Source organism: Aythya ferina, assembly GCF_964211825.1.
Source record: "Aythya ferina genome assembly, chromosome: 1".
Taxonomy (NCBI): domain Eukaryota; kingdom Metazoa; phylum Chordata; class Aves; order Anseriformes; family Anatidae; genus Aythya; species Aythya ferina.
This window is the reverse complement of record NC_140296.1, coordinates 3,261,113-3,283,394: the sequence shown is the minus strand read 5'-3', so window position 1 is coordinate 3,283,394 and position 22,282 is coordinate 3,261,113. Positions and strand designations below refer to the sequence as shown.

Here is a 22,282-nt window from a genome sequence, read left to right as displayed (position 1 = left end):
CTTTTCAGGGCCTGAGGAGTTCCCGAAAATGCAGTTTTTGAGCCAGGCAAACACAACACGAGGGTGTTTCAGGCCAGCTTTCCCCTGGCGTGGGGCACCGCTTACCTTCTGCCACAGAGACTCGCGGGACGCCAGGGAGGAGCAGGCGGCCACGAACCAGCAGTTCCCCACCTGGCCCTGGTGTAAGTCGTGGGAGCTGATCCCGTCCACGAAGAGACGGGGATCGTCGCAGATTTCCTGCAGGAAAGGAGAAAAACACGGGGGAAATGAGGAAATGGGGTAATTTGGAGCAAGGATGCCTGGCAGAGGACCTCGTGCTCTCCACAGGACACGGGCGCAGCACCAGACCCCCCTCCCCGGGGTGGTTGTTCTGCTCCAGCATCAGCACATTTCTGCTATAATTATCCGGAAAATTGTACATTTTCACATCATTGCAGCCCTAGTGACCCATCTCCTCCTGTAAGGCCGCTTGTTGTTCCTGCAAACCCTTCAGCGGCTGATGTCCGAGCTTCTTCCCCTCTCATTTTGCTCCGGGGACTTTCTGGTGGAAGGTACTGGGAGCTGAGAGCATCACCCACAGCCATGGTCTCAAACACTAGGGCTTGGGGATCCACCCAAAAATGAACCCCAGCAGAACTAGGGAAGAACCGAGAATTTAGAGGAAGAATTACAATGCCCGACCCAAGCAGTTCACCCAAAAAAAAGCTCAACACAGAGGGTGGGCTCAGCCATGGGACCCAGCCAGCACTGCACACCTTAAAAAATAACTCTATTTTTTAAGATAAAATCTCTGAAAAATAACTCTGGACACGAACTGGGCAGGATCACGCCCAAGGGCTGGTTCCCTCCAGGCTGCAGAGTTGCAGGAGGTTGGGATAAGCACTAGAGGGAGGCAATAGCCAAGAGGCACTTGTGCTTTATTTTTCAGCATCCCTGAATGCAGAGTGGGGTGGGAGAGGAGTGCTGGTGTTTAATATCAGGATTAAGAGGAGTTATCCTGCATTACACCACCGAGGAAGCAGCAGGGGATGCCTCTGCCCTGCCTGATGGTGGTGGGGGTGTCTGGGATCAGCTCTCAGTGGTCCTCAGGGGGCAGAGGCACCACGGCTGAGGACCACGGCTGCTCTCCCCACCCTTGGGTGAATCCGTGGTGTACAAAAAGGGGGTCGTTTGGTGTTGTGTGGGTGGGGAGAACATGAAATTGGGGGAACAGAGGCTGCTTGGCAGACGTGAGCAGAGGGTAAGGGGTGTTGGATGCTCTCCCCCAGGAGCAGAGCTGCCAGCTAGCGGTGATTTCCCCATCGCCAGGCAAGAGATGGCAAATGAAAAGACTCATCCACGGGTCAGCCTCCCTGAAAAACCTCCTGAGGTTTCCCAAATCCCTCAAACCGGAACTTCCCAGCATTAATTCACCTGGGTTTTGGTTTTTCAGTCCCCAGAGAAGCTGCTGAGGTCCCACTCACAACACACGGCCCTGGTCGTGCCCATGTAGCCCGTGACTCATGGGGACCAGCAGGAACTGGGTCAAAAAAAAAAAAAAAAAAAAAACACACAAAAAAAACAGGGCAGGCATTGAACTTTGCTTCCCTGTTCCTGCCGATGAAGCGGAAAGAGATAAAGGGCTTGTCCTGCAGATAGGTGGAAATACAGGGCCTGGCGTTTGTGTGTGCAGAGGGAGGAGAGAGGCAGGGATGCTGTGGCCACAGAAGGTCACCACCTTGCTTTCATCCCCTCCCTTCCTCGCAGGAGGTGGAAACCAGGTGAAGAATAACATTTACACAGGCAGGGGCTTCTCCCAAAAGCAAACACGGAACCCTGAAAAAAACAAGGCAGCACACCCCCACGCGCACCCTGGGGACTGAAATCCATTAGGGGGGAGAAAAAAATCCAGATCATTGCACTTATCTTGCATTTGGTGGTGTAATGTTGCCTCCCACCAAAAAGCATGCGGTTTTTTCCTCTGCTCTCCCTTTTAGTACTATTTCCCCCAAAACAGGCGTTTTCTTTCTGGCTGCAATTAAACCAGAAAATGTAATTCCTGTCTCCAGCTAGCCCAACCCCACAAAAAGGGCAGCAGTGAGCAAATTGCCCTCTAATTGGTTTTATAATTGGCGACTGCCTTATCATAAATGCTTCCTGCTGCAGATTTCTGAGCTTTAGGCTCACTGGGGGTCTGGAGCATGTCAAGCCAGCTGCAGGGAGGGAAAAAAAAAAAAAAATGGGAGGAGGGGATGACAACCAAGTGAGATGCAACATCTGCTGCGCGCCAGGATAGGTTTCTGCTAACGAGATTTTGCAAGGAGCAGCCTAATTGCATTGCAGGGCCGGGGCGAGAGAGGCTGGCTGTGTCGGGAACAATGCTTTCACTCAGACCTGCAAAATCAGCAGGATAATCTATTAGTGTGGCTGTGCTTTCCCCTCCCGGGTGATGGGGAACCAAAGGGACCTTGTGCCACGAGTGTCGCTCCCGCAGCCATCCCGGCACAGCAGGCAGCTGACACTGAGGTCCTTTTGGTTCCCTTCGGGTACCCGTCCTGGGATGTGATTTTTCAAGAGGGCAGTGACAGAGATTCAACAAGACTGGCACCAGGAAAGGGAATGGGGTGAGTTTAGAGCCCCACGAGTCTGTGTTTTCGTAGGGATTATCATTTTCTCAATGGTTCAGCTTCACGCACACCGCAGGGTAGGCTTGGCTGGCAATATTTACACCCCATAAATCTGTTCTGGGGTGGTTTTTACTGCTTCAGTCAGACATCCCTAATCCCCTGGGAGTGTCCGAACCTGTACATATTTGTTATCAGCTCCCACCCCACACGAAGGGAGCACCTGCAGCAAACAGGGACGTGCTTGCCAAGGGAGGCACCAGAACACCGCGCTCCCTGCCAGCCCCATGACTCTGCCCGTGCACCTCTGCTCCGAGCCTTCTGTTCTGGCAACAAAAAGGGTTTCAAACGGGAGCTAAAGGTCAGTTTGCAGGCTTAACAGCCTGGTGGGGCTCCCCAGTGTTTGTTTTTTTTTTCTCAGGATCCAAAGTACAAAGCCAGCAAGGAGATCTCTGTTGAAGCAGGGAGATGCAGAGCGATGCGATGCGCTGTGAGCGTGCCGCCCCTCCCGGGAGCAGATAGAGATGGAGAAGGAGCTCGGTGATGGGAAGGAGACTGAAACAAGTGCAGCATCCTCTGATCCTATTCCTGCCAAGATCCCTCTTGGTCCCTCTGGGTCCCTCTTGGTCCTTCTGGGTCCCTGTTGGTTTCAAGTCCCAGAAAATTTTTGTCCATGGAGAACACACTGGTGGGACATGCTGGTGGGAGGGAGGAAGCAATTCAAGAGAACTTTACTGTGAGAAAACACAAGATTTGGGGAAAAATGATCCAAAAAGGCCCACTCGTTCCAACACTGTTGTGAAATCCTGGGATGAGCTAGTGTGGCCATGAGCTCAGCGGCACCGTTTCTGCCTCCAAGGGACATAATTCTTGTTGGGCACATGTTGTCTGCCCAACCCTATCCTGCCTGAATCCCAGTTGTAGGGACTCACTGAAAGCCCATCCTCTAAAACACTATTTAGAGATCTAAATCACGTAGTTTTTTGTTTTAATTATCTTAAGAGCCAAGAGATGGAAAAAGAGCGAACCCAAAGCTGCAAAGGAAAATTACCTCCGCAGTGGATATCTCAGATCAAAACCTCTTAGTTTTATTTCAGCAGGGACACCTCCCACACTGTCCCAGGGCTAGGAACTGCCCCGTGGTTTGTGGCTGTGTCATTTTTATGAGACCTTGATCCAAGAGCAGGGCTTGATCCCACCACAGTCCAAATGAATCACTAACCGGGGCGATGACGACGAAGGAGGTTATCGCGAGTTGAAGCTATTTAAAGAAGTGATTTCTAGCCCACACCTATTCTGGTTATTCATCCTCTGGGTGTAGCTTTGCAAACACAGAAACCTGCCCCGTGTGAAAGCCATCCTCCAGAAGCACAGACTGTATTTAACGACCCGAGTGACTCAGCAGAGACTTTCCTGCGAGGCCACAGCCAGGTCATGAAACCAGCAGAGTTCGCAGGGCTGCCAAACCCCAGCAAACCTCATCTCCACTCAGCGACACCAGGGTTTTCCTCGCGAGCTGCTCGGTATTCCCAGCGCAGACAACCCAAAGCATTTCCAGGTGAGACTTTGAAGCCACCAGCAGCTCCAAGACCTTGGCCAAGCCCTCCTGGTGATGGGTGAGCCTCCACCCAGCCTCACGCTGGGGTTTACACGGGCTGTAAACGAGCTGAACATGCCTGTGGTTTGACTTTAAGCTGGTTTCTCCCATCATGAAGCACTCTGTTGACATTTTCCACCAGTAATTCTGGTTGTTTACATTTTCCACCAGTAATTCTGGTGTAACTCCTTCGGTGATGTTTGCACCAAGGCACAGCAGAGCTCTGAGCATCCATGATCACTCTCCATTAAGATTTGTGTGTGCTTTTCCTTCTGGAAGGGGAACGGGGAGGAACACACCACCAAATGGGGGCTCCTTGCCAAAAAAAAAAAAAAAAAAAAAAAACAGAAATATGGGAGATGTGAGATGCTTTGTTTGGCAGAAATAAGGCACCAAGCCCCAAACCTGCACGTGGCAGCACGCCAGGTGGGGAAGGATGGGCACTTGGGATGGGCAGCTCCAACCCAAGCAGTCCATCCCCCCTTTGACAGTGTTTCACACAGGTCTAAAGGATTTCCTTGAGCTTGGTACCTTTCCCTGGGACAAAACATCCACCCAACCAAGCTTCCCTGCACTGGACATTTCACTGTTTTAATCCCTGCAGGGCTCTGGGGCAGCGTTTGCAGAGTCTCTGCGATAAATAATGTGTACCAGAGGAGAAACGGTGCCGTGCCACTTACTGACAAATTGTGCCGGGGTTTTATTTTAAAAAGGGACAACTTGGAGACCTCAATCCTCTGCACAAATCATTCAGACGGCGTCAGTCCTTTGGCAGCAAGGGAAGGACAAGCCCTTGCCCTGGGGTGTTGACGGAGACAGATGCTTTTATTCATCCCTGGTCAACCCCTCGATGCTCCTGGATCCAAGAGTCCCGGGTACACTGAGCAAGGCAAGAAGGAGAGATGACGGAGAGAGGGTTTGTACCTGCTTCCTTACGGGCTTAGGTATCCCTCTGCACCGACCACAGATGCTTTACAGGGTTTCCATGAATTAAAACAGGACAGAAATGCAGAAGCATGATTTTCTCAGCACACACAAGACCCGGGGGGTGGCTGCTGAAGCCAACCCACCTCTCACACTCACAGGTTCAAACCCAGAGGTTGGGGCTGGTCTTTACAGCCAGCGACCCTGAGTTGTGGTGTATTTTCTTCTCCTGGAAGTGCTTTAAATAAATCTGGCTGGTGCCCAGAGGAAGCGGCTCTGCTTTAGCTCAGTGGGAAGTTAATTCGAGGAAGTCCCGTGACCTCTCGCCGGGCAGAAATTCAGCCAGCACATCGCCTGCAGGTCCCCCTGGCTCCTTCTCTGCTCCAGCTGCGGGGTTTCATCCTCCCACCCATGCTTCCTTTTATTTGTTTCTCTCTTTAATCGCTTGCAGCAGCAGCTGATGTCAGTTTTGCCGCACCCAGGGTTTGATTTTCCTTCTGCGCTATTCAGCACCAAGCCGCTTTGCAAGGGCTTCAGTGAAAGGGTCAGCAGGACCTGGAGATGGAGCCCCCTGAAGCCCCATCCCCTCCGAGGATGCTCAGAGGAGCAGCAGCAGCTCGTGGAGAGGCTGTGAGCAAGGAATTACCCTCGAGGAGGACAGCAATGGGGGCAAGGGTTGCCGTCAGAGCACAGCATCAGTGCCGAGTGGCTTTGCTCCCCCCTTAGCATCTGCCCGGCTTTGGAAACGCACGATCAGGATGAACTCTGGCATCCAGCTCTGAAGCTGCCTTATCAGCCGCCTGCAAGGCACCAAGGGCTGGTAATTTGAGGAGTTTCATGCATGGATGGAAGCTGGGAGGAGGACGGAGGGGAGATGAATTGGCATCAGCACTGAAGCTACCGCCTGGAAGGGCTCGTGATGCTGGCGGAGGCAGGCTGGGTGGGAACTGTCATGCTCCTCCACACCCTGGTGCTCCAGGATGGTGTTTAGCTACAAAATCTCCCCAGAAAAGCTCCCTGTCCTCTTGCAAGGAGAGCCACCTGCCCTTTGCTGCCCCAAATCCTCAGAAACCAGGCTGGGTGAGGCCTCGAGAGCTCAGCAAACAAGGTCCCCTTCTCCCACGGCTCACCAGCACCTCTGAGCTTGCACCGAGATAAAAAGCTTGGGATTACCCAGGGCACAGCCAGCTCCGTACCTGCTCCACAGACCAAGCGTGCCTTTTGTGCTCCCCAGAGCCAAATCTGCGAGGATTTGCACCATTTCCTCGCAGGGAGCCCAGAGAGGGCAGCAGATGCCCAGGGCTCCTTTCCGTGCCACCCTCTGCTACCGTCCTCTTCTCCATCACAGCTGTGATAACGTCTAGCTTCTGCAGACATGCAATTGCATTAAAATGCAGGCGATGAATCTAATCTACTGATTTTACCATCGGTTTTGCATTTATGACCGCGTCCTTCTGAGGCCGAGGAAGGAGCAGACTCGCTGGCTGCTTTCTTATCGAGCCGGGCAGCTTAGCAGGGGGGCGAAGAGGGGGAGAGCGTTTGTGCAGAGCCCGGCACCACGGGAGGATGTGGTGAGATCTGCTGGAACGGGTCCAGGGTCAGCATCGAGTTCGGAGAGAACTGAGAGCTCTTCATCATAAATAACAGCAGAAATGATCTCAGCCTGCCTCGGCGGAGTCAGCGAACGGCGCTGACTTAAAGCTTACAAAAAAAAAATAAAAAATAAATGAGGGAAGTGCAGAGAGCACATTAAAAGGTGACCAAACCTTTTGCTGGCGTGGAGCAACCAGACTGGCAAGCAGCTCCTGGCTTTACAACCCGCAGCAGATAAATGAACAGGGGAGCAGCTCATAAATCCCTAAGCTGGGAAAGGCAAAGATCTGGAAGGACTCCGGCTCCCGTGATGGGCTGCAGACAGACAGACTCCCAGTGAGAGGAGACGGTGCCTTCACCTGTCTGGTGGCTGTGAGCATCCCCAGCCTCCTTCGGGCAGGACCAAAACTGAATGAGGCAGACCATAAAGCAGCAGAAAGCTGAGCAGAGACGTCCTTTGAGCACCAGTACCTGGGGATAGTATTTTTGGATGGAGGGGGACCGAGAGGGATACAGGAGGCCAAAAGGTTCGTGCTCTGAGTATTTAGTGGCCTCCATGCACCCCATGCCACTGCTTCAGGTGAGCTCTTGGAGAGAAGCACTGCAAGGATTTAACCCCTGGCTTCCCTCTTATCAGCACCCTTGTGCTTTTGACAGCTTCCCAGCCTGTGCTGTGCACCGGGGGAAAGACCTTTTAATGCAGAAACTTGCGGCTGCTCCTGCTTTTAGTGAATCTGTTCATTGTCTCCCATTTCAGGAAAAGCCCGGAGGGATGGGTTGTGTAACCCTCACCCAGCAGCAGAAAGGAGCTAAGTACTTCATAACACAGGGAAGAAGGGGATCTGAGCGATGCTCTTCCCCCCTGCAGCATCTCCTCCTCATCCAAACGCAGGAGCACTGAAGTCAGGAGACAATGGCTAAAACTATACCCAAAATCAAGCAAGATATACGCCAGGCTGACACAGCAGTAGCTACTGAAAAAAACGGTTATTTCCTACTTTACAAAACAAGATTTCTCTTGTCTGGCTGGAAGCAAAACATAAGAATAGAAAGGACTGTGAATGAGAGCATCTCTCCCCGGTGCCAAAGCAGGAGTGAAAATGCCACGGCCCTGCTGCTGCCCAAGCTCCAGCTGCATGTAACCCTGCCCAAAACACCTGAACCCCCCCAAACTAACCTGACTCTCAGCTTTTCTCCTCCAAATATTGCCTGCACTCAGACAATATTGCCGTTTAGCAAGAGCCTGTGCCAGTGCCTGAGCACCCTCATGGTAAAGAAACTTCTGATGTCCAGGCTGAGCCTCCCCTGGCACAGCTCTGTGCCATTCCCACATATCCGGATGGCTGTGCCCAGGGAGCAGAGGCTGGTGCTTTCCCTGGCTCCCAAAAACCTGGGTTATCTCACTCGGTTCACAGACAAACCGCTGCTCCTGTGCTGCACTGCAGCATCCGTGTCTCAAACGGGGAGTGAAGAACTCAGAGCCTGAGGATCAGGCACCACGTGCCCGAATTACAGACATCTCCCTCGCCTTCAGAGCAGGGGGAGGAGGAGCTGTAAGCACTGGGCTCTGTGCTCAGCCCAAACCCCTAAAAAAAAGTTAGATTTCTATCGCAACAGCCAAGGTTTCTGACAAAAATTAAAAAAAAAAAAAAAAAGGAACAAAAGGAACCCCTGATGCTGTCCCAGCCAGCTCCAACATCAGCTTTGTCTCAGTGACGAGCAGCCGGTCCCATTTTCACATGGCTGCACAAAATCAGAGCTCTTTGGGATCCCCTTCCCGGTACACCTTCCCTTTCCCCGCCACATCTGAGCAATTAGCTTTCTGGCTAATTTCTGTGCTGAAAGATGTCCGAAGCCAAAGCCTGATTCGAGGCTCACCCAGCTGTGCACAGAGCTGGCATCCCGAGCAGGGCTGGAAGCCAGGGGGAGCAAGGAGGGAGGGAGGGAGGATGCTCCGCTGGGGAAAAGAAGGCTGAGCCCCTTCCAGGAAACTCTGCAAGGCCAGATGTGGGAGGAAATTGAAGCAAATCTCAGCCTGATTGGGACGGGCTATTCACCAGCTGCTCCAGCAAAAACTTTTTTTTGATTTTTTTTTGGCCAAAGCGGCCCCAGGTTTTTGGGAGGAGACGGAGGAGCAGAAAGGATCTGGGTGCTGGGAAGGAAGGACGTGCACACACGATGGGCTGTTTAGATCACTCCGAGTGCCGTGTAAACACACAGGGATGAGATCCTGCCTCTGCCCAAGTTAATTCCCAGCGAGTTCAGTAGTTCCTTTTCACGCAGGGGTGAAAACTGTGGCTCCTGCGTGTCGCTTCTCTGCACAGATTGTAAGTGCCACCCTTTCTGCGAAAGCAAACAGTTGTTTTTAACAGCTGATGCTTTTTGTTCCCACTCTCCACCCACTCTGCTTTCGCAGCAAAGCCCGGGGCATGGTGAACTCTGGCGCTTTGTCGTACAGCTGTAGCTGAAACTCTCCAAAACAAACCATGGCCACGGTCCTGGGAGATAACAGAGGTGCACACACAGCATCCCTTGCCTGCAGGCAGCGTCCCAGAGACTGGTGGACGTCATTTCTGGGTCAGGAAGTTCCTAAAGCACTCTGCTTGTTTTCTAAATAAGAATTAAAAAAAGATTGCACAAGGAATGATTTGCTGGTTGCGATAGAAAGAGGATACTGGAAGGACTTTTTGGTGCTAAATACCCATTCTGCGCAATCACTGCACGAGCAGGGCAGTCGATTTGACCTTCATGGACATTTTGGACCCTACTAAATGCTGAATTGAATTGGAGAAACCCATGGGTTTCCCTGTGAAGGCTCTACCCCGTCTCTCCCAACCTTTTCTTCATGCTGGGCAGGCAGCAAGACCCATTGCAGTGGGTGTCAGGTTGTTTCAGAGCAAAGTGGGATTTTTTGCTGTGCCATTTGTGCAGTTTCTTACACCTTCTCCCAGCTACCCTGCAAAGCGACAATATCAGTATCAAGATCCCTGACACCCAGACTCATTGAGTTTGCCTTCATGCAGAAGATGCTGACCCTTTTTGCTGGGCTGTCTCCTTTCCAAAGCAGTATGAATTCAGGCAGAATTGGGGCCAGTAATGAGGAACGTCACTTTGCATTGCTTGGCACAAAGCAGTTCTTCTCCCCACAAAATTCAGTCACTTTTCCCAACATGGACAACTGCAAGGAAAAAACTGGAGAAGTGCTTTAGAGAAAGAGGCTTCTGGAAACTTCAGCAGTAGCCAGAGCAGATGTGAGCCCAAATTCTTCATTTTTTAATGCCAACTTTGTGGTCAGGGCAGCTAGTCTGTTCGGATCCTGCCAGACAACGACATCAAGGAGACATTGAGGTTTCTTAGTGTGGGCTTCAAACTTTTTTTTGGTGAAACTCCCTTCATTTGGTGCAAAGGCAGTGAAGGAGGCACCACTGCCTCCTACCTTGCTGGCTGAGCTCACGGCTCCCTCAGCAAGGGTGCTACGAGCCTGGCCACCAAGAGCCGCAAGCGAGCCAAAAGCCAGAAAACCAAGGGAGAAAATTGGGCCACCCATTCAGAAAAGGTCTCCATTCTCCCTGAGAAGAAGCTCCAGCAAGTCTGTGCATTATAAATCCTGAATACCCACAGACATCTGTGGCTCCAGCAACAAGCTCTGAGACACAGATGCTCGGCAAAAGATGTGCTTTGGCCACCTACACCGGCACCCAGCCCTCTGCCATCAGATGTGGGGCAAGCGTCAGACGTTTCCCTTCCCTTTAGTCCCAAAGAAAGTTGTTTAGAAAGACTCGGGCATCACCCATCTGCTATCTCTTTTTACGTGCAAGACGATTTTGTGATTCATTTCGAGTCACCATCCCTAGAGTCAAGACATGTGTAGATGTAGAACTTAGTAGATTGGCTCAGTGGTGGGCTTTAGGACTAGGTTAAAGGCTAGATGAGATGATTTTAGAGATCTTTTCCAACCTGAATGCTTCTGTGATTTTATATTGTCTCCAGCCATGAGACTAAATCATGGTGACCTATCTTCAGAAGGCAGCAGAAGGGTAGAGCAGAGGGAACTGAGATCTTCTATGACGAGCCTTCCTTGGGGGCTCAGCCCTGCCTGCCACACAGAAGGAGCCAGCTCCTCCCGTCACACAAAGCCTTTTTGTCCCCCCTCCGTGTGACTGCCCTCACTCAGACAGACACAGCACTGTCTCATGGAAGGCCAGCTGATATTTCGGGCTGCTGTGTGGACGAGGAGGTCATCGGCTCCTTGGGCAGCCTGTGCCAGGGCTCCGGCACCCACCCAGCCCAGCAGTGCTTCCTGAGGGGCAGAGGGCACCTCCTGGGCTCCAGGCTGGGCCCGGGCCTCTGGGACTGGCCCTGGGCACCCCTGAGCAGAGCCTGGCCTTTCAGATATTTATACACACTGATACCATCCCCCCTTTGAGCCTTCTCGTCTCAAGGCCTTAGGCCTTGCTCAAGTCCTTCATCATCCTTGTAGCCCTTTGCTGGTCTCCCCCCAGCAGCGAGGACACATGAAGGACCTTTTGCAGAGGGCACACAGATGGACGTGGGCTCTGCGTGAGCAGCAGTGGCATGGTTTTGCTCAGGAGAGAAGGGATGGATTTGATTTTGCCCCTACAGCTGTCGCTGTGGGTCCAGGCCTGCGCATCCCTTTCCCCTCCAGCATTTCGGCACTGCCAGATGAAGAGTTAAGGGGAAGGAGGACAGCAGTGCCCAACACCATCGAAAGCTCTGTGGGTGCTGGCAGCTGCTGAGCAACTCACCAGTAGGTCATGGCTGCAGTGAGGACCCAGCATCACTACACTCAGCCCCCAAACCCCACATCCCAAAGACCCCTAAAACACCTCTTTTACCCATCAATATTTTCTTTCCCATTTCTTGGATGAGGAAGAACATTCAAAGACATGTCTTTGCTCTGCCAGAGCCACCAGCCTTCACAGCATCATCCAGTGGTCAGGCTGCAAACCATTTTTTATCCATGGGGAAACTGAGTCACGGAGAAGCCAAGGGGCTCCTTTGCTCCTGGGGCTCATTGAGGGCAGAGCAGCCTGGTGTTATGGGGCAAGGGGACAGGCACACTTACTTTTGGCCGCTTCCACTGGATGCCCTGGATCCTCGACTTGTAGAAGAGAGAGTCATCGTTGGCGGGGAAGAGCGGGTCCTCGAAGAGCTGCTTCCTCCGCAGGCACTCCTTCTTCAGGGAGGCGTAGCGCTGGTTCTCGTACGGCTTCACCGAGGAAAACATCCTTCCCCACCGGCCCTAGGAGGACAGCAGAGCAGGAGTGAGATCTGTAGGGTCTGGCCAGGGACACCCACTTCTCCTGGACCAAAAAGTTATGGCCGGAGACCCAAAAGTGATGGCTAAGCCCAAGTGCACCTTACTGGGTATGGGACTCCCATTTCCCCCAGAGTTGGCCAAACACCACCAAAACACCACCACCAACACCAAAGGAGATGACAACCTGCCTTTTAGTGAATTAAGAACCTATTTAGGAAAAATGCATCCTGTGGGGCTAATGTCCCCAGCGAGCTGGATATGAGCATGTTTTATGGTGGCTGAGCCCCTACCCTGGGCTTCACCAACACAGGTCACATTCTCAGCCCAATGTCAATGTTAATATTAAATATTTAGAATCTTGACTGTCCCCTTCAAAGACTGCAGGAAACAACCCTCTGTTGCCATGAAGCGATGGTCATGTATCTGCTCGGAAAGCAGCAATGAGTGCAGAGCCAGTGCTTCAAGAATCACCTTCTGCCCCCGCCATGCAGCCCCAAATTACACACACACACACACAGTTCATGGCTCCATCAGAGACGCCAGCTTCTCAGTAGACTTGATCGGGTCTGTTTTTAATTAAAAACAGCCTCTTGGCAGCGCACCATGTGTTTTTGGATTAATTATTCTGTCTTGACAAGCGTCTAGCTTCTAGGGCAGAGAGATGAATTTAGCAATCCAGGAGACAGCAGGAAACCATTGCCCAAACGCCTCTGAGAGAGAGCAGCTCCTCTGCATCATCACCCCAACATCTCTGTGGCTTGGTCATTGGGTACCAACCCCTTTGCTCCGGTTTTCATCCCTCTGCCCCACAGGTCGAATCACCTTGGCCCCACAGCAGGTCCAAGGGTAGGAGGACCTCTCTGTTGCTCCCCTCTGCTAAATCACAGACCTTTCAAAGCTACTTCCCTATCCCTACCCCGTATTTATCCATGAATGAGCCGTCTTTCTCCTCAAAATGGGATGCCCTGTTGAATCCATGACAATTAGTGAGCCTAAAGCAATGCACTTTCTGATCAGAGCAATCCTATGAGAGCATCCCTCACCCAGCCAGCCTCCTCTCTCCTGGGCCAGACAAAACCACTTCACCTCTGCAAAACCGAAGAGCAAAACATAGGTTTTAATTATTTATCAGCCTGATTAGCAGTACAAGTGCTCATCACCCAGGGCCTAAGTGAACCCAAATTATCCCCCTTAGTTGTGGTTCCCTGCTACTGAGGAGTGGTTGCTAGAGCATCTTGTGGTGCTTTCCCTCCCATATTTCCCACCCAGCCAGCGACCCACCTACCCCAATGCAGACATAATGAGCATTTAGTGACGATCCTACAGGACTATGGATTTGGGATTTTGTAGTTTATAACATCTTATTTTATGTGCCAAAGACAGGGAGAGGAGTCCCAGCTCTGCCTTTGGTGCAGCGCGTGACCTGCTGTATTTGGAGACCAAGGCTAGGACTCAGCTGCATGGGGTTGGTTAAAAAAAGGATTAATTCATACAAAAGCCTTTGAAGGCAGCCCAGAAAAAGCAGTGGGATGCTGTGGTTAAAGGGCTCCTAGTGACGCTGATGTTTCAGGGAGTTTCTCCTTGCTTTCAGGACAGGCTCCCAGGTGCTACAAAGAGCCCCAGATGCATCACCTGCCCTTAGAAAAGCCTTAAAATAAATGGCCTGGTATCAAGAGCTCAATAGTACACCAGATTTACCCTTTCAGGAGAGCAAACAGCCTCACTGAGCAGGGAATGTGCTCAGAAGACAAAACCTACACCCAGGCTGCCAAGAGGGCCAGGACACAAGCTAGCCTCCAGATCTCCAGCAGAAGAAGGGGATGAGATGGGAGAAAACATGACCTCCCTGGGGACATCCCAACAATGAATGAGCTCCTTTCGAGTGACAACCAGGCAGGACTTTGGCAGTGACAGCACTCAGTGCTGCAGAAAGCCACAGGCCAAGCAGCAGCCCCAGGAGGGGACGGTTGGCAGCCACCTCCTGCACGAAAACTTCGGGCTGGGAGAGAAGGATGCTGCCCATGGAAGGGACATTTCCATGAGAAGCTGTGCAGAAAGAACTTGTGAGATTTAGAAAGGGAACCTGGAGGGAAGTCTGGTGGCTTTTGGAGAGCCAGGATCATGTTAAACCAGGAGCTGCGGGTTTGCTAAAGGTGATGCTGGACGCCACTCCACAGCCTGTCCTGTGGCCAAGGGCTGGCACTTGGCTGCTCCTCCATAAAATTGCTCTGCAACCGCAGCTTGGAGCCACGTTTTTCAAGGCCCCTTGCAGTGCTGACTTCCGTGAGAAGCCCTGAGAGATGTCCATCCCCATGTCCTAGCCCTCTTGGCCAAGGATCCCCAGCTTTCCTGCCATCCAAATTCACTCAGGAGAAGGGGGCTGACTCCTGGCCCTGCTGTCCCACCTCGGGGTGACTGCACCCCTTGGTCGACAGGGTGGAAACAGATTTGAGTTGCTAAGGAAGAGCCTTATGTAAGCTAAATGTAAAAGGATACTGCTCAGGGTCATTTAAAAACCCTGCAAAATAATCAAAAGCAAGGGGGGAGGGAGGCAGGGAGAAGGATGTTCTCGGGGCAGTGTTAAAATTCATTACTGTCTTTAATTTGCAGCATTTCATGCTTACCAGACCGAACCTCAGATCTGCGACTTTAACATGCTCAAGGGCTGCCTAATTACTTCTTGCCTTCTTGCACGAAGCGGGGATGCTCCAGGAGCAGGGGAACCGGGCATTTTCATGCATGAATTAGCAAAACTACAAGCACAGGCATTTGTGTGTTTGGGTAGGGAGCGAAATCCGCGCTTCTGACCCCCTTTGCAGAGCTAAAATTTTGGAAACTGGTCTGAGCCTGACCTTGGATCAGTCACGAAGCAGTTAAGCAGGAAACTGTGATTCGAGGAAGGAGCCAAAGACATGACTCAGGGCTGCTGTGGGCTCCCCCTTCCACCCCCAGCATCGCCCAGGTGTAGAGCTCCCGGCCAGCTGGTAGCGATCACTGCAAGGGGGATAAGTAATGACAGTGCCAGAGCTGGCCAGGACCAAATACTGCCTGAAAGTCTTTTCCTTTCTCTCTCTGAAACCAATTTCTCTCCTTCCCTTCCAGCCCATAGCCTCCGTGCCACAAGCAGCTGGCACGGGCTCGCCGCATCCACGTTATCACAAGGCTGCGCCCCAGCCAGGAGCAAAGGGCTCCTTGCTTGCAGATCCCACAGCTTTTATTTGTCTGCCTCCGAGTCAGACTAAACAGTTTACTCTCAGAGGACGGGATCTGCGTCCTCGCTGAGCAGGAGATATTTGATATCACGTTGCAAAGGTGTGGGATCGGTCAAGGGGAAGATGAGGCGGGGACCTCGTCTTTGGTTGCCCGAATCCCAACCAGGTGAAGTTATGGGCAGCCAGGCTCTGGCTAAAATGTTTATTTAAATCATTATTTTGCCTCCTGGGGTGTTTCTATTGATGTGAAACATTGGGATGGGACAGTGCTGGGGTTGCTCACCCTCCTGCCAACACAAAAATCCATCCCTGCAGAGGAAACGTTGCCGATGCAAGGACAGCTTCATGCACACATTACCTACAACCCGCAAAAGAAGCAATCAAACCATGGATCCCTTTCTATACTAAAGGTGAGATAAGCACTCCACACCTCCTAGCCAAGGTTTCTACAACCAAAAAAGCCTCTAGCCTCAGGCTACAAAGTCTCAGTCCCACTTAAGGGTCATAGGGACTGGCAGTGGAGCTGGCAGCAGGTCCGAGCCGCGATCCCAAACCCTTTTCCCATTCCCACGGGGCCGCCTGCCGTCGCTCTGCTGGACTCCAAGCGGTGTGGCCCAGAGCCAGCAGGACCGCAGAGCATCCTGCCCGCACCCGCCGTGCCCGCAGGGACCGGGAGGCGAAGCCACACCGGCGAAAATCAGAAAACATCAAAGGCATCATCTCCCCGCAAATTGACGGCGGTAAACCGGGGAGGCTAATTCCCATGGGAAGCCGAAGGTTCTTCAGCTCCAGATGTTCCTCAGCTGCTGGGCATCTTTTTTTTTTTTTTTTTTTAAGTAGGTGCTTTAGCTAAAATGCACATTACTGGGAATTTACAGCTGTTAACTCGTTGAAACAAAGCTGGTGAAGAACGGAAGGTTGGACGTCCCTTTTTTGGCATTTATCTAGATAAAAAAGTTTCTCGGTTCTCATCTAACAGCTAAAAGCCCCCCCAGGCTAAAGCTAAAGCAACCCTTTTTACTCTTAATGACATTTTATCCAGCTCTGGCTTTTGTCAGCAGCACAGCTGGGGTCTGGATCCGCACCCCTGAGCACAGCACCTTTTGGTGGTATTAGTTAGGTTTAGTTGTACGTGCCCACACAGGGACAAGCTACCCCCAAAAAAAATGGGTGTAGACAGAGTGGATTTAGTCTTTCCAAAAATTCCTGATGGGATTCAGACTGTCTTTTTGGAGTGAATAAGCTTTTTACAAGCACCTAACTACGGCAAGTGCTCCCTGATGAAACCTCGTGGTGGGACTGGGGCAGGGACCCTGAGAACCCACCGATGGCTTTGCACGGAGCTGCAGCTTCCAGGTCTGGTTTTAATGGGAAAACCTGGGATTAACGGGTCAGGACAACCACCCACAAACACGTGTTTTTCCGCCCTGGTGCCAGCAGGTCATTAGGGTGCACAGCAGTGCAGGGTTGCCCTCTCTTCCTGCAGCACTTTGCAAGCGGTGACTCACCTGGAAAGGAATGAGGAAAGGCGGTCCTGCTGTGAGTGATCCCAGCTCCTGGCTGTCACACCCTGCCTGGTTCCTACAAATAACCATCTGGGGATGCCCCAACCCGTTAACCTGTTGCTGGAGCTCCTCTCTCAGCCCCAGCTTGCTGAGCTGCCACGGTCGAGCTCTGCCTGGCCAGAGATGCTTTTGTGGCCCCGGCCAGCCCAACCCTTCTGCTCACTGCAGACTTTAAGGGCAGATGGGATCAGGACATGCCCAGGCTGCCAGTTTTGTCTGAGGGATGGAGAGAGGAGCAGGAGAAATTCACTGCTCAGGGTGCAGCTCATCCTAACCCACTCGTGGGCTGGGGAGGATGGAGGAGCTCAATTTTGGGTACCCCACCAGGGCCACATGTCCCCAGGAGCCCCACCACTGCTGGCTTTATATCAGGGTTGTGTCCCATGCCACAGCAGGGTTAAAAACCCTCAGAGAGTGGCTAAGGCCAGCACTGAAAGATGAATTCGTGAGTTTTGCCAGTGCCCAGCCCGTGGATGTAGCGATCACCTCGCCACCGAGCTGTGACCCTGGTTAATGATTACTGGGAGCAGCACGAGGAAGGGAAAGGCCACGTCTGAGCTCGCCTGGCACTTCCCAACAAATCCCTGCCAGGGAGCTCCTCCGGGGCCATGTGGAGCATCCTCAGCCCAGGAAGACACAACGGGCATCACCCCACGAGCATGGTGCTGGCCACACGCTGCCCACCCCATCAGGTTACAGGAGCATCCCTTTTCCGCATCCCTTTTGATCACCATTCATTCAAAAATAAGTCAATCCAGGGATGTTTTCTGTGCAGGGCCAGGCTGAATGCATATTTCTATTATTTATTCAGGGCTTCTAATTGAACGTCTGGAGCAGGCTCTTGGAAATCTGCTCACACCGGCTCCCCTGGACGCCGTGCACCGCTACAATACGCTCAGGCCGATTTTCTTGCCAGCTGGACAAAACCGTGGCCCAAGGGCAGACCTGTGCCCCCATCACATCCCTGCAGAGGGAAAGGCAGAGGAGTCACGGGGCATTGCCTGAGGCAGCGCAGCCAGCCTCGTGCTCGGGCGTTCGGGGCCGCAGCGAGGCTTCTTGAAGAGGTTTTGGGGAAATTCATTCAGAAAACCCATCATTAAGCACAGATAAAATGCGGCACGTCTCCACGCAAATGCTCAGCCTTCAATTGCTTCTGCAGCCGCTGGGATAATTAAAGCAATTGAACTCCGAGCGATGCAGAGACGCGTGCCCGAGAAGCAGGAGAGATAACGGGACTGCAGCTGCTCCAACAGAGCTGGAGGGAGGCAGGCGGGTGCTACGGGATCAGCCCCGGCACAGAAACACCACGGCACTCTGCCTTCCTCCCCCTTGGTGCCCCTCTTTTTGTTTTTCCCCTTCCATAGGGTCTTAATCCCCTCGGGAGCCCCTTCCTGAGCCCCATCCTACAAATCCCCAAACCCCAGAGCGCAGCTGGGTGCTGCCTGACTGCAGAAGGGCATTCCCCTTGACCTCCCCAAAATGCAGGACATCTCCATCCACCAAGAGGACGTAACCTTTTGTAGGGTCTCCTGCCCAAATGCAGCACTCATCCTCGGTCGCTTTGGCTTCCCAGCAGAAGCCACAAGCCCAAACAGGGAGCCCGAGCCCCTGCTCCTCAAGCTGCGAGTCCCACCTCCTGCGTGGGGGTGAAATCCCAAATCCTCGCCCCTCTAAGAGCATCCACCCCCATGAATACCCCCCATGGACATTCAGCAGCATCACCAGGAGAGACCCTACACAGACTGGGTAGAAAGGAGCCACCCATCCAGCTCTAAAGGCTCCTTCTGGAGGAGGATTTTTCCTCTCCAGATGCTGGGATGGGGACCAAGCCCCTGCCTCCTCCCCCAGAGCCAGCAGGGAAACACCACAGGAACACTGAAGGGCTGATCCCATTGGTAAATCCAGGGGAAATGCCACTTTTAGGGGCACTGCGGCACCAAATGTGGGACATCAGGCACAGGGGCTAGGAAAGGAGGCTGCAGGTACGCGGCGCTTGGCTCCCCTGACCGCGAGCCACCAGCAGAGCACCGATATCCATCTGGGCGGATTAAAACCTTGCTCTCCCAACCCAAAAACCCTCCCAAAGTCCCTTTATGCTGCTGGGAGTCCTTGAAATCCTTGGAAGAGCTTCGCTTCCCAGCAAGAAACCCGCTGTCGGCTGCAGGCGCAATAACTCCTCCCGCGCAAGGAGCTCCGACGCAAGAGCTGGCACCTGGCGGCTTGCACAAGGAGGGTTGGCGGCTTCACCTTTTATCCGTGCGAGATTTCCCTTGGTTTTCACCCCAGGAATCACCCCGGAGCGATCCTTGCAGTGTTTAAGCAAGCTCGGGTGGCAGGACCGGCTTTGCAGGGCTTCGGGAGCTGCCAGCCTGCCAAGACTCAGTGGGAAGCTCTCGCTTTACCAAGGTGTGGCTTCCAAAAATAAATAATAAATATTTTTTTTTAAAACAAAACAACCAAACAGGCACGATTCCTTCTTCTCTGTGTGAGCAGGGGAAAAGGGAGCAGCTCGGACAGCCCAGAAGGACTGACACCAAGGGCAAACCGAGGGGCAAGGAGCTTTTTTTCCGTGCCGGAGAGTATTTTAAGGTGAAATGTGTCAAAGCACCGCTGATCTGGGCCATACCCCATCAAACACATGAAAGCTGCCCACGGGATGCACAAACAGGTCCAGCCCCCTCAGAAGGGCTGGATGAGGCTCAGAGGGGCTAGATCCCTGCCCTACAAGCCCCAAAACCTGAGGCTCCCAGCAAGGATCTGCATCTGCCACGTCTCCGGCACAGCCCCGGAGCACAAAGCTCTGCAATTGCGCTGCTGAGCACGGAAAATAAAGGTTTTATTTTACCTAGAAAAGGCAAAAAGCTCAGTGGCACCATTTCCACTGGCCCCTCAAGGAGCTACCTCTACGCTGAGGCACTAAGCGGGGTCTCTTCCACCCCACAAACCCATTTAGCACAAGCAACCCGTGGATGGAAAGGCTCCAGGGTGCTGGGGGGAGACCCGAGAGCAGGGGAAGGGTTAACATTGGGGCCAGGCAGCCACCCCGCTGGTGCACAGCAGAGCAGCCCCGATGAAGGCGATGGGTTTGTGTCCATTTTATGGCCGAGCTCGGCCCTTTCTCCCTGGGTAATCAGCTGGAAGCGAGCAGAGCCGGAGCAACGCGCCCGGCCCCATCCGTGCTGCTGCCCCTGGGGATGGAGCAGGGACGGGAGGTGGAGGGGCATCACCTGGCCCCGCACATGAAACAGGTCAATGAAAACCTGTTCTTGAGCTTTTGTGCTCCAAAAGAGGCTCAGAAGAGTGGGTGAAGGCTCAGCCCTGAAGATATCAGCAAATAAACTGTGTCCAAGGGTGTCCCACCACGGGTAAAGGAGGAGCAGGCACCTCCCCAGAGGCCAAGGAGCTGCCATCTCAAGGGACTTGTGAGGAGGAGGAGGGAAAGGGCCTGATCCCAGAACCCCAGGATCCCAAATCTCCAAGTATCTGGTGGTGTTGGGCAGCTGTGGGTCCCTGTGGTGCCAGCCCTGCTCCAGCAGGGCCACCCCGAGCAGGGGGCCCAGCCCCATGGCCCCAGCCCTCAGGTGCATCCTTCTCAAATGAGCCTGCTTGGACTAAGCCAGGAAAGGGATTTTGGCACCTCTGGACCAGCCAGAAGCACTTGGTGATGAGTTCACAAGCATGAGCAGCTTTAGAGGATGCTCCCATTCTTAGCATCACCAGCCTCGAGCACAAACACTGTCTAAATCTGCTCTTGGGATCAGGTCCAAAGCCTTCTTAAAGCATCGATGCTTTGTTATTAATCTGTGCAGCAAGCAGGCAAGGGAGACCAGGATTTATTTTTTCCTTTTTTTCCCTTTTTTTTTTTTTTTTTCTTTTTTTTTTTCTTTTTATTGTTTTGTGGCATAATCGAGGAGGTTCCCCTGACCAGTTCTGGTTCCCTGATTTCGCTCTTCACCCCGTCCCCGATGGGAAGCCATCACCAAGCCTCTGGAGAAGTCTCCCCATCTCAACTGCCCTGGGATGAATTCACCCCCATTTTTCTCACTTCCAACCCCGTCCCCTGGATCAGGTATCTCCCCATGTTCACCCCTCGGATGTCCTTAGCAGCAATCCCATCCCCTCTCCGCCTTTGCTGGGCTTTTACAGCCTCCATACAACATCTCAGCCAGCCTCGCAGCCCTGCTCCAGGCTCCCCAAACACTACGTGGGGCCAGATGGAGGAGACCTGTAGCGTCTCCTCTCCCTAAAATCCTCCAGTCCCTGCTGGGGAGGGACCAGCAATGGATGAGGAAAGGGGAAAGCCTCGATCCGCAGCGATGCTGCCACCAGGCTGAGCCCAGGAGGAGGAACCAGCACCTGGGGCAAGAGGTGGGAGTGGATGGAGGGGAAAAACTGCAGCCTGGTCCTTGAGGGAGAAAAGGATCGTGCCTCCTGCTAGTGGGATACGGGAAATCCAAGCTCAAATCCCTGCTCGGGAAGGCGGGGAACATCAGCTCCCTTCTTCCCAGCAGCCTGGGCTGCCCGAGCTCTCTCGCCCTAACTTTCCACGCGACTTCCTAAAAGCCTTTGGGTTTGTCCCAAAAAAACGGAACAAAGCACAATACCGAAACCTCCAATTTTTTTTTTTTTTTTTTTTTTTTTTTCTCCCAGCGCAAAAATCCTGCTCTCCAGCCAGCGGCGAGGCCTCGCTGCTCAAACTTTGTGCCGGCAGCAGGCAGCGAGGGGAGCAGCTGCGGGGTTTCGCCCTCCCCCTCCCCAACTTTCGGGCACCCCAAAACTTGCCGCAAACCCCCCCAAAATCTCAGCCTCCCCCAGCGCTTTGCCGACACCGCTCGCTACCCACACGGACAGCGGGATGCTCCTCCCAAAGAGGGTCTGCGTGCCTTAATTACCCCAAAAACAATCCTTCCCTCACCCCCCAGCACCGCGCCACCCTCCCCAGCGCCCTTCCCAAAGCCACAGGTGCCCGGAGCATCCCCCGAGGGGGCGGCAGCTCCTCGGGGCTGGGCTCCGAGCTGCGGCCCTGAGGTGGGGGTGACAGCTCGGGGGGGACAAGGAGAAGCCCCCCCAGGTTGTCCCGGGGTTTATTTTTACCTGCTCGGTGCCCGGTGCCCGGTGCACGATCGCGCTCCGCCGCCCGCTGCGCTCCGCGTCCCCAAGCGCCGCCCCGACGGGGCGGGCAGCGGCCGCGCCTGCGCTGGGGCCCCGGGATCGGGCAGCGGGGAACTGGGAAAAGAGCCTTTTTTTTACTGGGGTGGACTGGTCCCGAGCTGGGCTTGCCGGCTGGGAGCTGGGGGTTTGGGGAAGGGGGTGAGGGTGAAGCCGGAGATGGGAAAGGGGAGCGGGGATGGGCGCTGGGGGCGCGCAGGGTGCGGGTCCCGAGGGGTTGGGTGACCCGCTGTAGGGTCAGCCAGGCACGGGGCGGTGTGGGATTGGGGTAGCTGTCCCCTAAAAGTGAGGGATCATCCTGAAGGAGCCGCGTTTACCAGCCCCGGAGCCCCTGCTCG

General features: G+C 53.5%; 1 protein-coding gene across 1 annotated transcript in view; it reads right to left on the bottom strand.

Moving 5' to 3' along the window:
• The window catches only part of CAPN5 (calpain 5), a 41,918-nt gene extending 19,989 nt beyond the window's left edge, over nucleotides 1-21,929 (bottom strand). Inside the window, exons 1-3 of the mRNA XM_084505630.1 lie at nucleotides 21,870-21,929; nucleotides 11,804-11,980; nucleotides 106-237 (exon numbers count right to left, since the gene is read on the bottom strand). Coding sequence (XP_084361756.1) covers nucleotides 106-237; nucleotides 11,804-11,965 — 294 coding nt within the window. The 5' untranslated portion in view covers nucleotides 11,966-11,980; nucleotides 21,870-21,929. The remainder of the gene's footprint in view (nucleotides 1-105; nucleotides 238-11,803; nucleotides 11,981-21,869) is intronic.
• Nucleotides 21,930-22,282: the final 353 nt, after the last annotated feature.